Source organism: Chroicocephalus ridibundus, chromosome 4 (genome assembly GCF_963924245.1).
Source record: "Chroicocephalus ridibundus chromosome 4, bChrRid1.1, whole genome shotgun sequence".
Lineage (NCBI taxonomy): Eukaryota > Metazoa > Chordata > Aves > Charadriiformes > Laridae > Chroicocephalus > Chroicocephalus ridibundus.
The window spans coordinates 48,429,081-48,445,058 of NC_086287.1; the positions used below are offsets into that span (position 1 = coordinate 48,429,081).

At 47.3% G+C, this 15,978-nt stretch overlaps 1 protein-coding gene across 3 annotated transcripts in view; it reads right to left on the minus strand.

The window, feature by feature from the left end:
* The window catches only part of CD82 (CD82 molecule), a 46,386-nt gene that overhangs the window by 12,447 nt on the left and 17,961 nt on the right, over window positions 1-15,978 (minus strand). For all 3 annotated transcript variants that reach the window (XM_063332152.1, XM_063332153.1, XM_063332154.1), the window contains 4 exons: window positions 13,340-13,421; window positions 7,685-7,757; window positions 3,818-3,942; window positions 2,546-2,620 (listed from right to left, as the gene is read on the minus strand). In XM_063332152.1, the coding sequence (XP_063188222.1) occupies window positions 2,546-2,620; window positions 3,818-3,942; window positions 7,685-7,757; window positions 13,340-13,402 (336 nt within the window). In that variant the 5' untranslated portion in view covers window positions 13,403-13,421. The remainder of the gene's footprint in view (window positions 1-2,545; window positions 2,621-3,817; window positions 3,943-7,684; window positions 7,758-13,339; window positions 13,422-15,978) is intronic.

Sequence of the window (15,978 nt, forward strand, 5' to 3'; positions counted from 1 at the left end):
CCCCCCCAGTCACTTCAGATTCTGAAACTAATGCATAGTCCACAGCCCCAGGCAAGTTGCTGCACGCAGTCACACCGGCCTGTTTGCTGCAAACAATACCTAGCAAGTAGGGCAATTCCCGAAAGACCACTGCTCTCCTTTGCTCAAGGCATTTAGAGCCAAGCTGCAGAGAGAATTAGGCCAAGAGAGACCTTGCCCAGGCTCTCGCATGTTGAGGGGCTTGTGATCCGCTAGATGTAGGTGAGTAGCAACATTCATCTCAAAGAAAAATGCCGTTTGCAACATATGTGACATTTTGTTGTCCCTAAAAAAACCCATCCCACCACACAGTTTCAGTCACCACCACATGTAGGGAAACGGGTGTTGCATCAACTTCCTCCCAGTAGTACTGGGCAATTCCAGTCTGAAGGGGCATTCCTCTAGCAATGCCCATGGGGAAGGCAAAGCAACAGCCTTCCTGTCAGAGACTCAGCCTTTTACAGTTACACTAACTCTATTTCAGCATACTTTCACATGTCAGGGGTGAGGAAGGATTCTGACACTGAAAAGGAACGGATGTTCCAACAAAAAACCCACGAAGTGCATCTGTTCAGTAGCCATTAATCAAGAAAAGGGCAGATAGAGAGGAGTCTACCCTCCTGCAGTGCAGAAATAAATACTTCAGTTACAAGAAATGGAGGAGCGAGCATCACCACGCTACATTCTAGATCCAAGATCCTTTCCTCCACTCTTGTTATTCCTTGTTTTGTATCTAACCGAGTTCCTGAAGTCAGAAAGAAATAAATACAAAGAACACAATAGACATCTAGGGACTGGATCTCCAGCAGTTTTCAGTTTGCTTCGCTGTGCTCTGAGCTGTCCCGGGATGACGTACATCAAGTGAAGCAGAGCGACACGCATAGCGTCACTGAAGCGCAGCCACAAACCAGTGTGTGGGAGGTTCCAGCCAACAGCATCCTGAAACAGTTTTTCTTAGTGCTCTAGGCAGGTACTTCGGAGGGTCCCTGAAATAGAAGGGCTCTAGAGGAGATTTTCCATAAGTTTTGTTCACACTAAGGACTGAACAGGAGCAACTGTTCAAAGCCCAGCTTCCCCTACCGTTCTGCTGGATCCATTCAAGTGGTGATCTCAGCCACACCAGCTCCAAGGGCTGTGCAGAATAATCCTCAGCACTTTTATTCTCTCCCTGGTCTGATTGAGGTTCAAACGAAGAGCTACAGCTCAAAGGCTAGAGTTTTCTACAGTAGAGTGACAGCTGGAGGAGAAATACCAACAGAGGTATGGAATTTCATGGTCCAAAAAAGCCACATTTCCCCATCACAGGGGAATGCCCATCCCCACACCTCCTTCCTCTGCATTAGTCAGAGCTGTTACATTGCGAATCAGCAGCTTGTTCTAAGCTGCAACTTTACGCAGCCGCTAGCCAACCTTTCAGTTTCTCCTTCAGCCCCAGCCAGACCAGAGAGCAAGCTACATTCACCCATTTGTCAAGGAACCCAGCCAACAGCTGCTCAAAGTCACCACAGCCACTTGTACAAAGCTCCTATCAGCTACACCGGGCACAGGCACTGTCCCCCTGCTCCCAGACTTCACCACCAGGCCCCATCCATAATTTCTTCAACCACCTGCTTTCTGTAGCCACCTAGCAGGAAGGCTGGCTTAGGAGAAGCAAGCACAGCTGTGCAGAGGTATAGATGCTTGGTTATGTGGCAAAGGACACAGTTACCCACAACTGGGACCAGGAACCTGTATACCAGGACAGAATCCAGCAGGGACCCCACAGCTATAACCTGCTCCCACTGCATGAGTGTGGCTCCCAGTCTAGCTGTCAAACAGCTGGAAGCTAACCAGGCACTGCCCCGGCCAGGGAACCTATAGCCAGGATGGGCTGTTGCAATGCACTTAAGTAGCTCAAGAGTTATTCCCAAGCCTATTGGAGCTCTAGAAGCATACACTGTGAAACTGCATTCCTGACAAAGATGTCCACTTCAAAATGTTAAACCACTTGGCTTTAAGCTCAGACTGTAGTACAGGAACTGTCAGATACTCGGGTTTGCTCTTGGGGAAAGAGGACAGCTCTTCCAAGGAGAGTTTTACACACAGATGCAGAAGGGCTGAGTGGACAGAACAAGATGACACAATGAGGAAGGCGAGTCAGAAAAGCAATCACTCAGGCTGGGAACGCCTCAAGGCACTAGTGATGGCAACATGGTACTACTACATGCCCAAATAAGTAGTCTGCAGCAGGATCAAGAGGAGGTGTGATCAAAAGCCTTTCAGGAATTTCTTTTTACTGTTCCCAGTACCCAAAAATAAAGCCTATACACCAAGCAGAGCTTCATAATCCTTGAGAAAGTAGCACTACTGAAGCTGGCAGATACAGAAGCAGCTGAGCAGATACAAAGCTGCTGAGCTGGGGTAGAGAAACGGAGAATGCAGTTATGCCTGCTAACAGTATAGCCCAGTTTGGAAGAAAGACTTTCCAGGTGTCTCCCGTTTCCCCGCACCAAGACCAAGGAAAACACACAGAGTAAGAAACACTTACACTTTCTTTCTGGAAGTAGATGACCAGTCCAGCAGCAACCTGAGTTATAAGGATTATCATCAGGCAGGCGAAGTACTGGAAACAAAAGAGAACAGATGACCACTATCAGCCTTTAGAAAGGTCTGTAACATAATAGCACAAGTTTTAGTAAGATTTCATATACAGGAGAAGTTACGACATTGAACCAACACCTTTGCCTGCAGACAAGCTCTGCTATCAGCAATGGTGTCCCCAGTAAGAGGTTTAAGTACAAGCATCTACATCAGACCAGTGCACTTCACTTCTCCCATCAGGTCAACGGGAAGACTTCAGGGAGAGAGTTTACAAGCACCCTCTGCATGTCAATTCCAACTGGGACTCCCTCTCCCACCTCCAGCTGCATTCCCAGTCCACTCTGACCTCAGTCAGTTGGACTGTGCATACCCTGAGCCTCTATGGCAACAAAAGTCAATTTTACAAACTTTTTTTTTTAATTATATTTAAAGTCAATTACGCTTTTTTTAAAAAAAGCGCTATTTAATTTGTTTGGGGATCTAAATTTAAGATTCGCCAGCAAACTGCTTTTAAGAAAAGCTTGACATCCGAGGTTAAACAGCGGCAGCTACTACCATTCCATTATGAGATGTTCCTGATGCCAACATATACAATGTGGCCACACTTGGTTTCCCACACATACGTGCTCTGTATAAGCAAGAGTCAAGTAGCAGGCTGAGGTGCAAGAAGCTAGTGTCACCTCATCCATCACAGCCAGAAAATTTCCTAAAGATGAACCATTTGAAGAGAGGTCCTGGCATTCAGGACGTTGCTAGTGGAGTCTCTCACAACTCTTGCACTTCCCAGAGAAGCTGAACTTCACAGCACAGCAGGACACTGTCACTCCTCTTCTTCTCCCTCACTGCCCTTGACACTTGTCCTTGCACCATTGACAGCACAATGCCAACTGGGAAGATGGGGTGAGGGGGATGATGTACAGGGTCACTTGGGACACGTCTCCTCAGCAAGCAGTCCTCAACCCACTGTTTGCAGGGAGTGTCAGTGACATCCCCTCTCATTGCGCAGAGCTATTAGCTCATCATCAGTAATGTCTGAGAAACCACTGCTGCAGCCTGCTGACTGCTGGAGAATTTAACGTATGCAAATTAAGAACTGGACCTAAGTTGATGTAGCAGAAGTACTGTCCCCAGAAGACCAGAGCTCCAACTACAATCCAACAGATATTTTGCAGGAGAGGTATTAAAGGGTGGATGTAAAACATAGTGTGAATTCTCTCACCAGACCCAAGAGACATCGGATTTCATTGACTGCTCCAAGACAGCCCAGGAATCCCATCAGCATAGTGAGAGCCCCAACACCAATAAGGATGTATGCACCAGTCTTCAGGGAGGGAGATGACATCTCTGTGGGGGCCAGGAGAGGAAACAAAATTAGCTGCTGACAAAAGTGACATCTGCCATCACCATTTAGAGATCTGTCTCCATATCTGCTTATAATAGTCTATTGTCTTCTACAAAGGGACTGCACAGAGGCATGTTGAACATGGGGACAGAAGGCTGCTTCTGGATGTCTTCTCATAAAGAAGACTTCCAAAGCCAACTCGCAGGTCTCCATTATCTCAGAGCCTAAAAGACTCACGGTCACTCCAAAAAAAAATGAACCTTGTTTGAAGAAAGAAAGTTAGCTAGCTGCTTACTGGATTTTTAACTCCCTCATGAATGCACTCCGAGTGAGAGTACGATAAAGCACGTTCTGCTCCACAACTACTGCCTATTTGTTTCAATTCTCTTCACTATCTTCAGGGAAGCTTTTTTTCCAAGTCCTAAAAACCCTCTTTGGTTTGGCTTTTCACTTTAACACACTATTCCTTGTTCCAGGCACTCTGTTTTTACTTATCCACTCGCAGTCAGCAGTGGGACACGCAAACTCCATGGAGCGTAACATGATGCAAGAGCTACAGCTAGTGTTGAGCATAGACAATGTGACAGGTTACTTGACAAGTCAGTGTTGAATGGCTTGTGGCCAGGCACTCACTGCAGGCTGTTGCAGCACCTGTGCATGACCCCCTGCAAATAGATGTTAATCCAGGATCAAAACAGGTATCATGCCCAAATTAGCTACTTTTACATAACCTCCTAGCTATCCCCTGCTATTGTGTTTGGAATGACTGTGTTCTTCAACCCTCAACAGGTTTTTCAACCAAGTTTATTTCAGACATGCTGGTGCTGTCAGTCCTCTCCCTTCAATATTTAGTACCATGAGCAACAGAAGAAACGATGTCTTACATATGGGTTGGTCACAGGACTATTTCTTGCAGAATAGGATTGGATGGAACAGCATTACAGCATGAAAGTTGAAGAGATTCCGTCTAGAAATAATAACCAGAAACCTCATTTATCATGAGGTGACCTGCAAGCCATGCAGTGTAGGGGAATTCTGGATGTCCAGAGATTAATGAAAAAAATGTTCCTAGAGCTGAGCATTTAGTTTCCTGGACAGAAGCCCCTGGAGGCAAACCTCCTCTGAGCTCCTCCTGAAATAGCCTAAAGGACAGTAACCGAATCCAGACTAATACTCTCCCCACTAACACATACCTCCCTCCATTTCAGATACCTGGTGCAAGTCACCACCTTCCAGACTTTTTCCCTAGAACATGCTGAACAGAGGAAAAAGATCAGTTGTCCAAAAATGAACCAGAGCTGTTTGCCACACAGGTCACTTCAGCCTTGATTCATTCCCAGGCCAGACATACACCACAGAAACCAGGATGCTGCTCCTCCTTCCTCACCAGTCCTGGGACTCTTGCTGTGCAGGTTAGGTGCTGATACTGCAAAGCATTCACTGAAGTAGCAGCCTTACAGGAGTGGCCTTCCAAAGACTACGCTATTCCCTCCCCCAAAATCATGCAAGCGTCCAAGTGCCCAGGCTGCAGCACCTCCACAGTGCTAGAAAGCAATTCCTTACTTAACTTCTTATTAGAAGAAAGAAAAACGTATTTCCAACTCAAAAGCCCTTTGGAGAAGTGACAGTGGCAGGGGGACAGGAGCTGTGCTTGCACTTCTCATCTGCAATACATCTTGTCTTGCAGGAGAAGGCTCTGCTGGCAGGACGACTCCTGCTCTGTTTGCTGTCACTCCGTGTTTTCCCCTGCACTGGGCAGGGGGCCAAGCAAGCACAACAGGCTCCTTTGGCCGCGGCTGGAGTGCCCTGCTGCACTGGGCTCCCTCCCCGATGCCTGGGTTACTAAAGCAGAGGGAAAGAGAGGGCAAGGCATGGGAAAGGAAGGGAGGGGGCAGGGGGAAGGAGCTGATGCTGGAAATCTCCAGGAAGGAAGCTAAATCCTTAAATGCTCTGTTAGCAGAGATTCTGTGTAAAATGGGAAGAAGCAGAGCCAAGCTCAGGGACTTTATATCGTGAAAAGTGGCAGTAACACTCATCAGCCGGGGGGAACAGCTGCGGGCCCACTGGTACCAAACACACCTCAGACCGTGAGGCATATGGCAAATAGCCAGGCCCTGATAAGCTCCTTTTTGGCTGCCTATATTAGAAGTGTGTTTTTGCTCATGCCCCCACTTAACTAACCAACACCTCTTGTTGTGTTTCCTGCCCTTCTAGTACTGCAGTAGCCAGCCAGAGGCCACAGCACAACAAACAGAGCTAGCGGCGGCATCTGTGTGTATGGCATTAGCGGGGGTGTTGCCTCCACCCAGCACCTTCCAAAGCCAGGCCAGAGTGTTCAGCAGGACTCGGGAGATCAAGCCTTTTGCAGGATCAATGTAGTTGGGAACAGCGCTATGAATGCCATTACTGTTCATTCCCTGGGTCTGCAAGCAGCGTGCAGGCAACCCTCCTGCAGCATCTGACACTGGTGACAGAGTCAGCAATTCTGGAGGTAGTGGCAATGGGGAACCAGACCCGTCAAGCAGAAAAGTTGTTTGAAGTCCCCTCTAGGGAAAAGCACAAAGGAAGCAGGGCTTGTGAAAGATGGAGCTGAGCTACTCATTTGGTGAGAGTCCACTTAGAGCCCTGCAACGCGCAGGCTCTGCTAAGCCAGCTTAGTTTTTAGTTGTTGCAGAAAGCAGACCCTCTGTTAAGACTCAAGTCGACGCTCTTGGCTGCCTTAAAGGGGAAGGAGGCTAGCTCCTCACACGTGCAGTGACACAAAACACCTCTGATGGCCAGGCTAAGTCTCATGAAGTGTATGTACTTGAGTATGCTGTAGAAGTTAGAGCACTAAATACTTCACACACCTACACCTTCCATCCCCCCTCAGATCTATATCCTCTACTGCTCAGGAAGAAACATACTGGCTACTTCCAACGTATATGAAGCTTCAATAAAACCAGGTATTTTCTTTCTTTGGCATTTAAAACAGTCAAACTGAAGTAAATCACTACAGAAAGCAGTGGGAGCATAGGGGACTCGCATAGCAAAACTACATTAAGGCACTGGGGGCCTTCAGACACAATGGTTAATAGGGAAGCTGTTGTGGAAACACAAAGCATGCAGTAAAAATAGAATTACACACTAGTCCCTACATTTAAGATAAAATATTGGAATTGTTGGCAATTCTGACCCTGGTGTTGCAATCCACAAGACCAGCTGGAATGCTGTGTCTCCAGGATTGCTCCCTTTCACCCGGTTCCTGATAGAGTTCCATCTTGCTGTACACCATGTTACTGCTCAGGTCACAGACTGTGTATAAAAGTATTCCATAAAAGCCTTCCAGTACCTAACGGGGGCCTACAGGAAGGATGGGGAGGGACTCTTGATCAGGGAGTGGAGCGACAGTATGAGGGGTAGTGGTTTTAAACTGAAAGAAGGTAGATTTAGATTAGATATTAGGAAGAAATTTTTCCGCTACGAGGGTGGTGAGGCACTGGAACAGGTTGCCCAGGGAGATTGTGGATGCCCCATCCCTGGAAGTGTTCAAGGCCAGGCTGGATGGGGCTTTGAGCAGCCTGGTCTAGTGGGAGGTGTCCCTGCCCATGGCAGGGGGGTTGGAACTAGAGGATCTTTAAGGTCCCTTCCAACCCAAACCATTCTATGATTCTATTGCCAACCCTAGACTACACCATGGTCAAGCACAGCCCCAGACTAGAGTTGATTCAGAAGGAGAAAGAAGATGAAGAAATATGATCTTACGTAGAACCGCAATGAAACTGGTTTTGTCGGCCAGAATCCATATTCCAAAACCTAAGATCACAGCACCCAGGATCTGAAAGAATAAACACACAAAGGCTTATTAGTTTAGACAAATAAGAAGAGGCTGCCACCATTCTCCATACTTCCAGAGTAAAAACAACCATTCTTTTGCTGTTCCCACCCATGTCCCCCATAGTACTCCTCCCAAAGTAAACAGGATTAGCATGACTCCAGGAAGAGTGCCTCGGCCAACTGCACAGGAGCCCCAGGTTCTGCTTGGCAGTCCTTCACACAGTATTTTAGTAGTACACAATGTTGTATAGGAGGGCCCTTTAAAATGGCCTGAGGAAGAGACACCCTGCTGCTAGAACCTTGTTGTCAGAAGCAAAAGGTAAGCGCGCTGCTTCTGTGAAGAACCACGGAAGGACAAACACATCTAGCACATGATTTTAAAGATATTTTTGAATAGAGAAATCCCTGACCCTATGGGACCAGGCTGGGAGCCAGCTGCCAAAGGATTAGATATCTGGCAGCTGGAACCTTCCCAGGAAGGAAATCTTCAGCTTGTCAGGCTCTGTTATAACATTATGGCTTCAACACACAAATGCAAAAAAAAAAAAAAAACCTAGCAGCATTCACTTTGCATGTGGGTTCCCTCGAGTGAAACGCTTTTCCCCTTCCAAAGCCAAGCTTGGGCATTTTGGCTTGGCCACTACTCTATGCCAGAACACCCCAGTCCCTCAAGCCAACATATCTTACCACCAAGAGAGCATCAGGCATTATGAAATATCAGACATGGTCTCTGCCTTGCTCACCAGAGTCTTATCTAGGGCAAGGATTAGTAGAGTGATATGTCCCTGTGAGGGCTCAGCTGAATCCAGACATTGAACTGAGAAGGCAAGAGACATACAGTCTTCCCATCTCAGTTTGAAGGAGGGGGGAAAGGGGGAAAAAAGAAGAAAAAAACCAAACAAAACACAGCATGCCCTGTTTTAGCTTCCAGGTGTCACCATGTTTTATACTAGACTGTGAGGTGTTTGCATGTAAATGACCCCAGCTCCCAAATAAGGATGACAGCACCATTATATCCACAATAAAGTAACTATGCTGAGAAGCCTGTAAGTCTGCAGGTTTGATAACAAGCTGAAACTTGTGCCATTCAGTGAACTAGAAGTGGCAAAGGCTGGAAACTACTTGTTGTGCGGAGATCTAAAACAGACTTTGAAGAAACAAGGGAAGAAGGAATGCAAGCCAGATGCTTCCAGAGGACATGAACTGCAAGCAGCAGTTGTTACACCAGTGTATTTCAAGATAGGATGAAGTGAAATACTTAATCAACCAACACGGGTGAAGAGATATTGCAATTCTGTGCTTCATTAGAGAATGTTCTGGTATTTGGGAGACAAGGGAAATGCCAAACCACCACCTGAAGCAAGTTGGCAGAGAGGATTGTGTGGACAGACACTGGCTCCCCATTTTGAAAGTTTACAGTATGCTCCAGCTCCTCATACAAAGAAGCTTTTCTGAGCAAAGATAAAGCAACAGTCTAAAATAAGCTGCTTGCAAGCTTTCCTGGCTTGGCAGAGGGCGCAACATGTAGTTAGCTCAGGGGATAGGATTAGAAAGTCACCAAGCAAGTTCCCATCTAGGAAGATGGATGAAGACGACTGACTCAGCTGCAGAAAGCACGTAGATGCTGTATCCCAGAAGAAAAAGATAAAAAAAGAAAAAAAGACAAAATGGCAGTAACAAGAATTCCCCCTTGCCTTATGTCCCAACATGCTTCACCGCAGCACCCAATCTGCTGATCAAACTAGAAAGGCCCCTTGAACATGCAACAGCTGTGGCCCCTAAAAAATTCCTCTCAAACTTGGTATTGCCAAGAACTGCTGAATTTACAGTTTGAGGCAGTCTCACATTTAAACTACAGTCTTAATAAAATATTTGTCTTAACGAAGATGCAAACCGGGCTGTATGAGACATCTCTCTTGGCTCACTGACCCTGAAATGTCACCTAAGTTTTGCTGTTGCTGACAAAACACAGAAGGGCGGCTGAGCTGAGTTCCTGGGAAGTTGTTTGTTATGAGGTGCTCAGACTATCCAAGGTCTGTTTTCACTCTGATCTTTGCTCTAGTCCACAACTCATGTGTTTGCCAGGAGCTGCTGTGGAAAACACTAAAAGGAAAAGGCAGAGAGAAAATAAGCCACAGGGAGAAAACAGTGTCCTATTATCAACAGTTAATTTACCTCCTAGCAGGATAGTAAATCTGCTCAGCATCTTCAGGAGTCTGCGTAGCAGAGCGAGGCTGCTTCTGTCACTGGCTTGGCTTCAGACTCTCCAGAGAAGAAATCATGTCTGCCTTCCATAGTTTAATTCCTCTACTCCACTACTTTAAACTCCTGAAGTGGGAGTGGAGATTTCGCCCCTTATTTCAGCAAGATCTCCTTCCATACCCAAGCCAGAAGAATGTAGCTCCCTCAAGGCAGGGCCAGCAAGTTCCCACATCAGAGCCCATTGAAGAGGGGCATGGAAGAAATACACTGTGATGGAGCTGACCCAGCTTTCTGGAAAGAGCAGCTGGGGGTCTCCAGCTGTCCTCCCCAGCACTGCCTTCCTCCACACTTACATCACACACGGTAACGTTGAGCCCGGCACGGGGGGCCAACAGAAAGGCTGTTCATTTCCAGACGTTGTTTTAGGTAGTAGCCTTCTACTCCATTTACAGAAGGGTTAGAAGTGGGACAGACAGTTACATATTCTAAACAAACGGTTTCCAGAAACTGTTGAACTTGTCTCACAGAACTGTCTTCCCTTTAAGGGGAAGCATCTGCTGTGGCTCATGTCTGCTACCCCAGAAGGTAGAGATGTGTTAAGTTTTGATTAGAGAAACTAAGCTTATACTCTAACCTTATGGTTCTTTTATCTTTTGTAGCAAGTAGGCAAGCAGTCCAAATAACCTTCTTCCCTTTAATCAAAGCAGGTCAAACCCTTCCCTGAAGTAAGGCTCCAAGACTGCAAAATACCACCAAGTCCCTGAACTACTTCAGCTATAGCAGGGGACCTTCTAACAGACCTCGAGCTGTAGAGGAGTGCTATTTCAATGACTAACTAACTTCTAAAAGAGTCACTAACGTGTCTCTAAAGACTTAATTCATCACCTCCAAGCAAGGCTGGAAAACACACTCCAGACAGTGAGGGCTGGCCTGCACAAGGTGCAATCACAGAGGCTCAGCTCAGGGTGCAGAGCAGGTACAGAGCTCCGTCACCAGCATTGTCACATGAATGTGCAAGCACTTTCCTCAACAAAACTCAGCAGCTCTGGGAAAGCAGCATGAGCTATGCAAAACCTGTCCATGCTCACAGCAACTCAACAGAAGCAGTTTCTCTGCTAGATTAATACTGATCTACCACACTGTATAAGCTCAAGAATACCTCCCCCATTTACACCTTGAACAACCATAACGGAAAAAGCTTCTCATGTCAACTGCTTCCTATGACAGTGAGAAAGTAATGGATACCACCTTCCTCAACACCTGGCATGTGCAAAAAGCCTGCCATCGGTCAAGACAGAAGCATGCTCAAAATCTATACTCTAGAGAAGTAGCAAGCTCCCCACCAGAACACAGCTGCATCAAAGGGGAAGACAGCCCATGCTGCACGGCGGGCTTCGCAAAGGAGCTCATTAAAGCAGCTTCTCCCTTCGGTCAGCACATACCTCCTCACATCCCTCCTTAAAACTGTTAGTCTCCAGGCCCAGCTCAGTGCATCAGACCAGCTTTCCCCCAGAGGGAGAGGGGCTGGCTGCTACACCAGAGGGGCTGGTTTGGAACAGGGTGTGCGCAGGACAAAGAACAGCTGCTTCCCATCACTTGCAACCCAGACAGGAGTGCTCAAGCCTCCCCAAGACCCACGGAGGGATTCAGTGCCTGCCATCCTCCCAGTCTTGCAAAACATAGGAAAACGCTTTTCACTGCAGACGTAGGTCGGCCCGACGAAGCAGTTCAACTCTGCCTCCCAACAGCGCCGCTATGCCCGCAGGCTGCCTGGGACCATGCCTGGCTCAGCAGAGAGGGGAGAGGAGGGCAACATGGAATCGCGATGCCACAATAACCATTGATAGCATCCAGCAAAACTAGCGACAGCGTTGTAAGGCACCGCAGTATTTCAGGCTGTCATCTTTCCTCCCAGGCTTCAAGAAAGTTCTCTTTCTTGAAGAGAACTTTCTCTATAGAGAGATTAGCTGATGAACTCAGACCTGGGCTTAGGGAATAAAGGAAAACGACACAGTGCCCAGGTACTGGGCTTCATTCAGCAAGACTCAAACCCTGACTTCGCAAATGCAGCTCTGCTTCCCAGGGTAGACTGGTTAAGTTATATGCTGCTTTAAAAGTCCAACTCTTCAAGAGAGGAGATAGCCTGGATGCTGGTATGTCTTCAGAGGAGTCCTACAGTAGTGGAAGGACAAGCCTGGACTCAGCTGGATTTTTTCCTACCCTTAAAGCAGACCAAATCATACTCAGAGATCTAGTGGCACTTGAAAAACCTCTCCTCTCCCCTCCCTTCCAAGAGTCTTCCCCATGGATGCTTTGAGCACCCCTGACTTTCAGCCCTTAGACCAGAGCTAACTACTTTTAGGATGGAAGCAAAACACAGAAAGGGCCAGCAGAGTACGCCAAGGGAAAACAGATCCAGATGTGCCTCAAGTTCAAGCTCACGTGCCAGCAGCACAGCAATGCAGGAAGCAAGAGTGAAGCTATGTGCAGGGACAGAGACCAGAAAGCAGTGCTCACCTTATCATGCTCCATTTCCCTCCCTGCCCTCCCAGCCTGACCTTCCTTCCCCTTACATGCTGCACAAAGGATAACAATATCAGACAGACTATTTTCTTGCTAATAGGTGGACAGATGAAACCTGATGCTTCCTCACAACACCATCCCACTGCAGGAGGGCAGCACCAACAGTACCCTCACCGTCCACATGACACACAATATTTATGCTTCACAAAAGGATGCATGCAAGAATGTGTATGGCCCTCCCAGACCCACTCTGATCCAAAAGGAGCTCATCTTTTGCCAAGCCTCACACTTGAAAATAACTGCATCCAGTGGGCTGCCTCATTTCCCCAGGTAAGCCTGCCCCAGTCTCCCCAACCTCCCAACTCCATTTCAAATAGGGGACTTGGACTAATTCATCTTGTTAAAAATCAAAACCAGCCGTTGGGACTCGAACAAAATTAAAGTTGTTCTTTGAAGCTTGCCTGGCCTATTTAGGAGGGCATTGCCACTACTTGGCAGGTTTTGTAGCTTTGCTGCTCAGGGGCAGCTCAGCTGCTGCTCCAGATGTGGCAGAGAAGGTAGTTATAACTACCCTCCTCCCAGAAAGGAGCCATAACTCCTGTTTTCCCTTCCCACTGCTAGAAGGGAGCTGCGTGAATTGGAGACAGCCAGTGGGTACTGGGAGCGGAGCTGCTCGACATACCTGGGAGCTGCACAGCAGCTCTGATGTCCCTCAGCTCTAGGGATTCCCTCCCTCCTTCCAAAACTCTGGCCATTTTATTTAATGAACACACTGGGCGAACATCCAGAAAAAACACCTTTCCAGCTAATTTTAGTCCAGTTCTTCCTTTCTACTCTGCAGATGCCCACGGTACTTACAAGGAACAGGAGATTGAAGAGGAAGAGGAAGTACTTAGTGACTTTTAGGCAGCCAGACCCCATCTTCTTTCACTTACGGGACCTAAGGGGAAAGCAGACAGACAACCAGTTATGTTAGTGACAGGTTCTCCAGGCAGTTTCAGAGCAACACCCTCACCGTGTGCAGAGCTCTGAATCATCTGGTGGGTCTCAGAGCAGACGCACAGAAAGCATGAGTTCCATAGACTACCTGAGTTTCCTTTTCAGGAGAGCAAGACAAGACACCACCACCACTACAAATACAAACAGCCACTGTTGCCAAGAGCTCCTGGAGAGTGACAGAGGGCTATCACAGTTACAAAAGGGATTTAATCACAAATACACTGCTAATTCCATCACTATTTATACGGACTTTGCATTAATAGCATCAACCGAAACACCAACTCTAGCTACCGCTCCCGATAGAGAAAAAGGATGCACTTATCTGAAGAAGGAGCTCACAAGGCCAGCTCCCTCCCCCAGAAAATCTCATCTCCTCGTGGCCCCTAAGCAGCTGAAGGAACACTGAAGAGATGCTTTGGCAACGCATGAGGACCAGCAAGTCTGCTCCACAGTTACATACTACCAATTCTGCTGCAAGATCAAGACGGGCAAGACTTCAACAAGTCCCAGTTTCCAAAGCCAACCTCACATATTCTAGGCAGTGTGGGAGCACTGGTAAGACAAGATGCCGGTTTTAGTTTGTTGGTACCAGCCACACAAATTACACGCATCCATGGAGTGGCCAGCAAACAATACAGAGAAGGCAAGAGACAAACTCCAGGGCAGATCTTCACCACAGAGAGAAGGCCTTATACTGTATCTGAAGTTAATACTGCTCAATTATCATGCTTGAAGCCTAAGTAAACCCACAGGAGAAGAGATGACAAGGTTGCTCTCAACACTGCAAATTAGACAGCTTATCAACGATGGATCCTCATCAGGTCTTTAGGTACAGGACCTGGGGAGTAAGTAGATCTGTATGACTGCAAGCTACTGCAATTCTCACTTGTCTGACAGCAAAGAGCTCAGAAGTCAGAAAGAAGAACTACAAACCACCCCCACTACTAGAGTAAGCCTCCTCCAGGGAAAACAGCACAGCTGAGTAACACATGAGGACGGGTGAGGGAACGTCTCAGGTCAGCTTTCCTGCTTCTTCTTCCTCCCCCACACTCAGTTATGTTTCCTGCATAGGCAACAGAGGACTTTTAAGTTCCTTAAAATTTGCTCTAGCAAGCTCCTTGCTCAAAACAGACCATGCTGCCTTAAAAAGCAACACCCGGAGGAAGAGCAATACCAGGCTGGGGTCAGCAGTCTGGTCTGGGAAGAGCAAGCCCCACCAGTTCTGGTTCCCTGCTGCCAGCCTGGGTGTACCGAGGGTCACTGGAGCCCAGTATGTTCTTTTGTTTCAAATCAAAGGCTTTTGCTTAATCCTATTAAATATTTAGGTTAACTCTGAGAGCTAAACTGGTAACGCGGGCCTTGTTATAACTTGCTAGTCTTCCCACCAAGCAATGGTTCACCCTCCAATTCTCAGGAGAGAGCACGAGCCTGAACTTCGTGGCTGAAGACAACACTACTGCTCTAACTTAAAGGGATGCCACAGCTAGAGCCTGTGCTAAGCCCATCGCTGCACAGCACATAGCAACATGCTATTGAGATGGGAAAGCAGCACAGATATACAGTCTTGGCCAGCTATGCTACAGGTCGATCTTAAAAATCCCATCTATCTAGCAGTCATTGCACCTAAGGAGCTCTTACTGCACTGTCAGGTTAGCATCATCTCAAGTTGCTTTTTATTCAGTTAACTCCTCAGGTCAGAGTCCATAAAGCCAGCAGTACCCAAAAGTAAGTCCTTCAAATTAGCCAGGGAAAGCTGCTGCAATAGTTTCTGGTCCATACTTACAACAAATATCAAACACACAGCATTCCCATTTCCAGTCCCCCCAGGTGCAGCCATCAGCTATGAGCTGGTTCTGTTCCAGCACAGATGCACTATACAACAGCTGCATCGCTACCAACCTATGAAAAGTGAGCGAAGGCTCTGTTAGCAGATTTCTACCCTTGGTTAATGACAGCAAGTTTACTCAACAAGCCTTCCTCGTGTTAGAGCAACTCTCCTACCACAAATGCCAGCTTGCTGTCAAAGAACAGCTGTAACCCAAGAACTTCTGTGCCCCGTAACAGGATCTCAGAAAAGGGGTGAGTATTTGAGCAGGGACTGCACAAATACCACTTGCTTCAAGCTGCATGCTCCCCTGCTTTCCTCTGCAGGAGATATATTCTCTCAGGCTGTTAATCCTGGCAGGCACCAACACTTAAGACTGCACTTGGACAGGATAACTAAGACATAAGTTTTCCCATCCAGCTGGCTTGCTCACTGGCTTCACCATGAGCACATCTCCTCTTAATAGCATCGCAAACTGGAGCCTTGCAGTCTAACCAGAACATCGAGGCAGCCAGGTCCCTAGATGATGATGAATGTCCGTTGTGGGGGATACGAGTGTTTTTCTACTCTTCAACCTAGCCAAGAACTAAGCTAGATACTAACCTTCTGCACAAGGCACTGGACTTCTTACCTTAGGATGTCCGGTCCCAGGTGCAGTCCTCCTTATTTTCAA